Source organism: Malus domestica, chromosome 10 (genome assembly GCF_042453785.1).
Source record: "Malus domestica chromosome 10, GDT2T_hap1".
Classification (NCBI taxonomy): domain Eukaryota; kingdom Viridiplantae; phylum Streptophyta; class Magnoliopsida; order Rosales; family Rosaceae; genus Malus; species Malus domestica.
The window spans coordinates 10,442,593-10,450,726 of NC_091670.1; the positions used below are offsets into that span (position 1 = coordinate 10,442,593).

The 8,134-nt window shown below is 38.2% G+C and overlaps 1 protein-coding gene across 2 annotated transcripts; it reads left to right on the plus strand.

Moving 5' to 3' along the window:
• Positions 1 to 1,087: 1,087 nt before the first annotated feature.
• On the plus strand, positions 1,088 to 7,542 carry LOC103424036 (probable LRR receptor-like serine/threonine-protein kinase At2g16250). Of its 2 annotated transcripts, none has more exons than XM_008362100.4 (4): positions 1,088 to 3,799; positions 4,967 to 5,095; positions 5,975 to 5,997; positions 6,429 to 7,542. In XM_008362100.4, exons 1-4 carry the CDS (start codon positions 1,836 to 1,838, stop codon positions 7,040 to 7,042), a joined length of 2,730 nt encoding a protein of 909 aa, XP_008360322.2. In that variant the 5' UTR covers positions 1,088 to 1,835; the 3' UTR covers positions 7,043 to 7,542. The 2 variants fall into 2 exon arrangements, with proteins under 2 accessions (XP_008360322.2, XP_028965406.1); XM_029109573.2 differs by having other exon boundaries at positions 1,322 to 3,799; positions 5,975 to 5,988.
• The last annotated feature ends 592 nt before the right edge of the window (positions 7,543 to 8,134 follow it).

Below are 8,134 nucleotides of genomic sequence, written 5' to 3' on the forward strand. Positions count from 1 at the left end.
TTGACAGCCTAGAAATCAGAAAAATCACATACAAAAGGGTATCATCTGTAAATTCTCTAAAACAGTTAGGGGTCTCTGCAATAATTGTATACTAGAAAAGCCCACACACAATGTGTGTGAGAAATTTTGATTTTGATTTTTTTGTAAATTTTATGGGAGCAAATGAGGAGATAATTGTAGGTTAACTTGGTTTTTATTTTTTATTTAAAAATTTTCATTTTTAAAAGAGAGAACGTGGGTTAAATTGTAGTTATTTAATACTACGGTTGTAAGTGAGATGTCTTAAATTCGATCATTGCTAAAGATGATTTTGAACTATTATTATGGCTAACTTATTGTCTATTTTAACCTACTCCATCATTCTCTTAGCGTAAATACTATCGTTTGTTAAAAAAATATTTTTATTTTTATTTAAATTTGTTTTAAAGGGAGATGAAGAGAGAGGATAGTTAAAGATAATATCCTTTAATGATATGTGAGAGAAGAAAAAGAAATATTTTTATGCGAAATTATTTTTATAGACCATCATTTTTTAATTAAATTGTAAATAATGACTAAATAGTCTTTTCATTTTTTTATTAACAAATGAATCTTGCAAATAAAAAGTACAATAATATAAACATTGTGTTCGGATTCTTGTCGGATTCATGAATCGTGTTCGTTTATCGTACATCGTGCAATTGGAAATCATTTTAAATATTTTTATTTAAAAATAAAAATAAATAGTACTTGACAAAAATTTACCGAATAATGTAACGAATACAATTCACAGATTTTCAGGATTCTCACCAAAATGATCTGGAGAGAGGATCCTGTTGGATAAACATTTTCCATAGAAGCAGAGCAAATTAGGAAAGCCAAAAAAGGGAACAGTGGATGGGTCTCTGAGCTGGAATGGGCAGGATTAACGGAGGTCAAACGTAACGCCAACCCACTGAGCCGGCGCCGGACCAGGGTTCAGATCCACCACGAGTCACACCGTCCAAACCCCAAGTCAATGACTCAACTGACTCGGCCACCACCACATTGGCACATTCCAAAGACTTCAGCTTTTCCATAACTTTCCAGTCTCAGCCCTTCTAATCACAAAAGAAACCAATTAAATTTAAACAAAAAAGTAAGAGAGAGAAACCCTGCCTTAAATTTCTCTCTTTGTTTTTAAATTTTTTTAATAAACGAATGATATTATTTATATTAAAAAGTAAGAGTCCGTTTAGTTTCATAATAAAATAATAATAATATAATTTAAATTTATTTTTAATATGAATCGAACATAAACTTTGGACCCTAGTATTAAATGAAAATTTGAAATACTCTTACCAGAGCAGCAGTTCGAAAGTCCACGGTTGCTCTCTGGAGCTTTGACCAGCCACTTTCTGTCCCTCTCTCTACAAAATTAGAATAATTGATTAAATGGGGTTTTCTATTACGGTTTGCTTTTTCTAAATTTTGTGTCTTTCTTACTTTTGATCTCTCGGATTTGTCAACTGGAAAACTTGGAGGATTTTAGAGAGAGAAAGAAAAGGAAAGCAAAGAAAGTGGAGGGAGATTTGTCTGCATCTCTCTTTCTCTCTCCTCCCGTCCCTCAATAGTTTGTAGTGGGGGAATTCAAAGCGTGTGAATTTGAGGTAAGAGTCTTACATTTCTCTTTTTTCTTGTTTTTTAGAGAGAGAGTTGGGGATTTTAGAGAGAGAAATGCAATGTTACTGTGTAATGGGCAGGTGTAGTTCTGGGGAGCTCCATGGTAGTCAAACACATGTAATGTAAGTGTTTGATATATTGCCTCAGAGAGAAGAGGGAGGTGAGAGATGGACATGGTTGGATCTTTGTGAGGCATGATGTATCAGCGAAGCGTATTATCGTGTGCGTTGGTTTTGGTGGTGGTTGGGTTGCTGTTCGAGCCCACATTTGAGCAGCCCAGCCAGCCGCCATTGCCACTGGGTTTACCGGCTGAGCGGGCAGCGCTGCTGGACCTCAGGTCGTCGTTAGGCTTAAGGGGCAGGGACTGGCCGAGAAAGGCTGACCCTTGTTTCATTTGGAGAGGTGTGGAATGCCGGAATGGTAGAGTTGTTGGGATTAACATTTCGGGGTTTAGAAGGACTCGACTTGGCAGTCGAAACCCACAATTTTCTGTCAATGCTTTAGCCAATTTAACCCTTTTACACTCTTTCAATGCTTCCAATTTCCTGCTTCCGGGTTCAATTCCCGACTGGTTTGGACAACAACTCGTATCCCTACAAGTGCTTGATCTCACTGATTGTTCTGTGACTGGTTCTATTCCATTGAGTCTGGGAAATTCAGCCAATCTGACTGCTCTGTATTTGTCACATAACAACCTTACCGGGACAATTCCTGCTACTTTGAGCCAGTTGCTAGGCCTTTTGGTTCTTGATCTTTCGCGAAATCGCCTTACTGGATCCATTCCTACATCCTTTGGCAACCTTGGGAATCTGTCTGTGATTGACATTTCTAGGAATTACTTATCCGGGTCGATTCCTCCGGCCATTGGGACCCTGTTGAAGCTTCAGTATTTGAATCTATCGAGCAACATGTTGTCTGCTTCGATACCTCCTCAACTTTGGAACCTTGGTAGCTTGGTTGACCTTGATCTAAGTGCCAATCTGTTGGCCGGGTCAGTGCCTGCAGATTTGAGGGGGTTAAAGAACTTGCAGAGAATGATAGTTGCAGACAATTTGCTTAGTGGGACTTTGCTGGATAATCTGTTTCCAACACCGACGCAGTTGCAGGTCATAGTTCTGAGAAACAATGGTTTCACGGGTGGTCTTCCTAAAATGCTGTGGTCAATTCCCAAACTGAGCCTTCTTGATGTTTCTGGCAATAATTTCACTGGTATGCTGCCCAATTCTAGCTCAAATGCTAATGCCACTGCTGCAGTATTCAATATTTCTCGGAATCTGTTCTATGGAGGTCTAACGCCTTTACTTGGAAGGTTCAGCGTCATTGATATTTCGGGAAACTATTTTGAAGGTGGTGTACTAGGGTATGTGGGCACAAATGCATCTCTTGGCAGCAATTGCCTCCAAAATGTGAAGAATCAGAGGACATTGACGGAATGCTCTTCGTTCTATTCTGACAGGGGTTTGGCTTTTGATAATTTTGGACAGCCAAATTCTACACAACCACCTCCAGCAGAACCTCCTGGGAACAGCAATAAAAAGGTGATCGTCTTGGCAGCAGTTTTAGGGGGAGTTGGTTTGATTGTGCTTTTAGTGTTGTTTTGTGTGGTGCTATTCCTATGTTTACGCAAGAGGGGAACTACACCTCAAAGCGGAGTTGGCGTGGGGCTAGTTACTGCAGGCAGCGGTCCACCACCTCCAGGAGCATCGATTAACTTTTCTAGTGTAGGAGATGCTTTCGCATATCAGCAGCTGGTTCAAGCCGCTGGTGAATTCAACAATGCAAACTTGATAAAAAATGGCCACTCAGGGGATCTCTTCAGGGGAGTCCTGGAAAATGGGATACCTGTGGTCATCAAACGGATTGATTTACGCTCAATTAAAAAGGAAGCATACCTGCAGGAATTGGATTTCTTTAGTAAGGTGTCATATACAAGATTTGTTCCCCTTTTGGGACACTGTTTAGAGAATGAGAATGAGAAGTTCCTGGTCTACAAATATATGCCAAATGGGGACTTATCAAATTCATTGTTTAAGAAAACAAGCACAGAGGATGATAGTTTACAGTCGTTGGATTGGATAACGAGATTAAAGATTGCGTTAGGCGCAGCAGAGGGTCTCTCCTATCTGCATCATGAATGCAATCCCCCCCACGTGCACAGGTAACTTGAAAGTTAAACTTTTATGTTTAAATTATTCCCTTCTGATACATTTATTTTATTCTCCAGCAGTCAGGTTCTTGTTATTTCGTATGCTTTATTTGTCATCTATAGCATCTGTTTAGATCATTGTTTGAGATGGATACATACTTATATGTACATATAACGTTGAATGTATGTAGACACACACACACACACACACATAAAGTTGATTTTCAGATGGAATTTGTGTAGTGCAATGTTTCTTCAACATTAGAATGTTGTGGTCATGATTTTTAAGGGCTTCCGTGCAACATTAGAAGTTAAAGCAATTTGGGAATTCACAAAGTATGATTTTTTGCAACTACCTGTTCCTCTCAAAGTCTGCACGAAATTGAAGCTAACAGTATAATAGATTGACTACGGCTTTCTAGAAGATGATCCTAGTGTTACTCTATCGCCAAAATTTTATCATTCCAAGTCAGAGGAATTAAAAAGCAACACAGAGATGGCCAAGTATATTGGCCAAGATACTCCTGTCAACATCAGCGGATAAGAATTAGTAATGTGTTTGACATATTTAAGGGGAGGATAATATTTTTGTCTTGTTTTATTTCAATTATAAAAATAGCTGAGCAACAGTAATATGGTTGTGACTTGTAAGTGGCGATTATAATATCCCTGAGGTATAAAGTCAGATGGCAGTTGCACTGAATTAGTTAATGGAGTATTGAGTACAGAAGTGATGGGAAGAACTTTAAGAATAGTGATTTAAACAAAGTGTGGAAGCCGCAGATTTGATCAATAAGCTTCCTGATAATGATTTTATCTGAGGCATGGACATGGTACTAGCTTGATATTCGACTTGACCAACTTGCAAAACATGATTGGTTAGACAGCTAGTGAATGATGATTGTGACATTTAGGTTTGATTAAGATTGTTAATAGAATAAAAAAAGTAAATTAGAATTTTAACCATTCCTCTAGGTAGATGCAAAAATAGAGCAAAATTTTGGAATATTTACTGTTTTCATATGTATATGTACGTCAATTGTTTGAAGAGTGAATGTTTTTTTATGCGCTGCATCTTTGCATTTCTATCAACGATTAACTTATGCAGGTGACGGAGAGCATCTTTATTGTTTCTGCATTCTTGTTGGTGCAAGTAGTGATTTAGCTTTCTTTTTGTAGGGATGTTCAAGCAAGCAGTATACTTCTTGATGATAAATTTGAAGTGCGGCTAGGGAGCGTGAGTGATGTCTGTCCTCAAGAAGGGGACACCCATCAAAGCAGGATTACTAGGTTGCTACGCTTGCCACAGTAAGTGTCCTGTGAATAATTGTATCTAATCACTTGTCTCTTTCCTAGCTGTGACTATTCCTGGATGTCCATTGTCTATGAATTATAGATTTTATTATTTCATAAATATTTATTTTGATATATTATTTTATTCAGTCTGTTATTTAGTTACCTTGGTAATACCTGACATGTTTTAGTCTTTTTTGTAAAATGCAGCTTGTAATTTTGCTTTTATATCCATTTCTTGCTGCTGTCCTAGTTAACATGCTCCTCATATTTGCATATCTTTCTTTCTCTTCTTCATCATCTTAATCTGTGGCTACCTCATTAATTCCTTGCAATATATCATCTAAATTAAATGAGTTTCTTTTAAATTTTAGTTCTCATGATATTTGCAATTCCAATGGAAAACCCTAGGCACGGCCATATGATGAGTTCTGTCTTCCCCCACCCCCCACCACTTTGGAGTTGAGACTCTCGTCTATTCTCATCTTAGCTGCACTACCTCTCTCCTCTCTCTCTTCCACCCCCACCAAAAAAAAAAATCTGTCTAGCAGTGGCCAAAGTAAAACCTGTACAGTTTTTAAAGTTAGCATGACACAGATGTTCTTTTGTCTGCAGATTTGATTAACCTTAGGTGCATTGTATACCTGTTTCTCGTTTCATTCAAAGAAAAAATATTAGACATTTTGTATTAATATCTTTACCCCTTAAACCATAGCACCTGGGGCAAGGTTACTAATAATACTGATCCTATCAAATTGTATCTGTTTACATGATATTTGCTGAATTGCGTGTAACCTTGTATTAGGTCATGTTTTGTTCGTTTTAATCATCATTGTAAGGATTTGATGTATTTTTGCGTACAAAATTCTTATTACTTTTCTTTTTCCAATGCAGGTCATCTGAACAAGGTGCTTCTGGTACATACATATCTGGTTATAGAACTCCAAATCATTTTAGCTCTTTTTAACTTTTACTGCTCTCCTAGCACTGAACAGACTTGCAGCTCGCCAATTATACATGTTGATTTTCTTTTCGATTTTTTAAAGCTTAATTGACTTTTGGATCTTTGAGGCATAAAAGGAGTGACCGTCACAGGGCTAATAATTCTTTAAGGCTCCATTTGTATTTATGGAAAGTAGTTGCACAGAAAGATTGGGTCAGATAGTTTTCTAATGTATGCTTAAATTGAATTGAGAGGGTCCAAAAATAAAAAAGGACTCGTTTGAAAGTCTCATATGTTTTAACTCCAGCTTTTCTGCATGTTTACACACACCAGAGTCATAGCCTGTAGCTGTACTTCCAAATCTGTTAATTAGTGCTGAATTTTATGTTTATCTGAAATTTACAGGTTCACCGGCAGCTTTGTGTGCCTATGATGTTTACTGTTTCGGGAAGGTGTTGCTTGAACTCGTAACAGGTAAGTTGGGCATAAGTGCTTCCAGTGATACAGAGTTGAAGGAATTGTTAGATCAGATACTACCATACATCAGTATTTATGATAAAGAACTTGTTACAAAAATTGTGGATCCATCTCTGATTGTGGATGAGGACCTATTAGAGGAAGTCTGGGCCATGGCTGTCGTGGCCAGGTCCTGCCTAAATCCGAAGCCCTCAAGGCGTCCCCTAATGAGATATATTCTCAAGGCTTTGGAAAACCCTTTGAAGGTGGTGAGGGAAGATAGCTCCGGCTCTGCAAGGCTCAGAACAGCCTCTTCCAGAGGGTCTTGGAATGCTGCTGTGTTTGGTAGCTGGCGCAGCTCATCTGAGGTAGTGACTATCCCAGGAGCCTCAACTACGAAAGGGGAAGGAGCAAGTGGCTTAAAACATTCAGGAACCAGCGGTTCACAGGGAAGTGGTGCGAATGGTGGCGGGGAACATTCATCCTCACGCAGACGGCATTCTAGGGATATATTTCCGGAACCATCTGGTGTACATGATGTAGAAAAACCTGACCAGGACTAGCCGATTCATGTTGATTGTTCTTGATTCTTTGTTAATAACGCAGCAGGCTTATTTGAGTGCCTGTCTGTTGGTACCCCAGCAAAGCGGTTCTTGGTTTCGGAGTTGGGTGGCGTTTCAAGCCAATTTTTGTAAATGGGGTGGTTCCATGGTCCATAGATCCCCTCAAGGAACACTGATTCTGAAGTTGCATCAAATTTCGAACTTCGGGATGGTGAATTCAGTTTGAGGATGAATTGGCAATGAGAAAATTTGGTAACAGAGAAGGATCCAGGGGTGCCGTTGGCGGATAGGGTTCATATTTGTTGGAGGGCTACAATTTATTTGTAATTGATTTGTTCTGTTCCTGTTCAGTTTCTGGTCAGTGTAAATTGTAATTGTTAAAGATTTGTTCATTCAAATCAGATTTTCACATTTTGGTTTAGTAGGAAAACACCACCAAAAATGGAATTGGAACAGAAAGTGAGCTTTATATAAACATTGCCCCGTCCAAGTTTTCACAATTTCAACTGAGGTAGGTAGGTGAGGTCACCTACCAAAGCCAAAGTTCAAGTTTCTCTTTTGTTAGGTCATCTCTAACGGAAGGGGATAAACATTGTCTTGTTCAAAATTGTAGACTTGCAAAAAATTATTATTAAATAAACAATGTTAGGTCATGTTGATGTATCACTTCCAACTGAAGAAGTTAAACATAGCCTTGTCAAAAAATTATTAGTTTTAAGTTTATACTTTAAATTTATTGGTTAATTTAATAAAATATCGTTGAATATTTTCAAGTTTAACAGTTGAATTTGAGTTAATTATTGCATATAAAGAGCTTGCCCCTAAGAAATAGGCTAAGAAGAGGGCTACATTTGACCAGTCAATCCGATGCACATTTGGCCAAATAATGGTCTAGTGAGATTCATAGAATTATAGCTTAGCCTTCTATTGGAGATAAATTTTTGGACAAATTAAACAATTTTTTGACTTTTGAACTTTCTGCCCTCTCAATTGGAGATGCCCTAGCATGTGTTATAACAGTCTCGTTCTCATGCATTCTTGCGCCATATCGACCAAGAGAACGGGAGTATATGTCAGAATGCTAGTACTCTT

Bases quoted from the DNA above. Each gene is read 5' to 3' on its own strand.
- LOC103424036 (XM_008362100.4), top strand. From the start codon at position 1,836: ATGATGTATCAGCGAAGCGTATTATCGTGTGCGTTGGTTTTGGTGGTG. The intron at 3,800-4,966 runs GTAACTTGAAAG...TTCTTTTTGTAG, and splicing joins AATCCCCCCCACGTGCACAG to GGATGTTCAAGCAAGCAGTA. The intron at 5,998-6,428 runs GTACATACATAT...TGAAATTTACAG, and splicing joins ATCTGAACAAGGTGCTTCTG to GTTCACCGGCAGCTTTGTGT.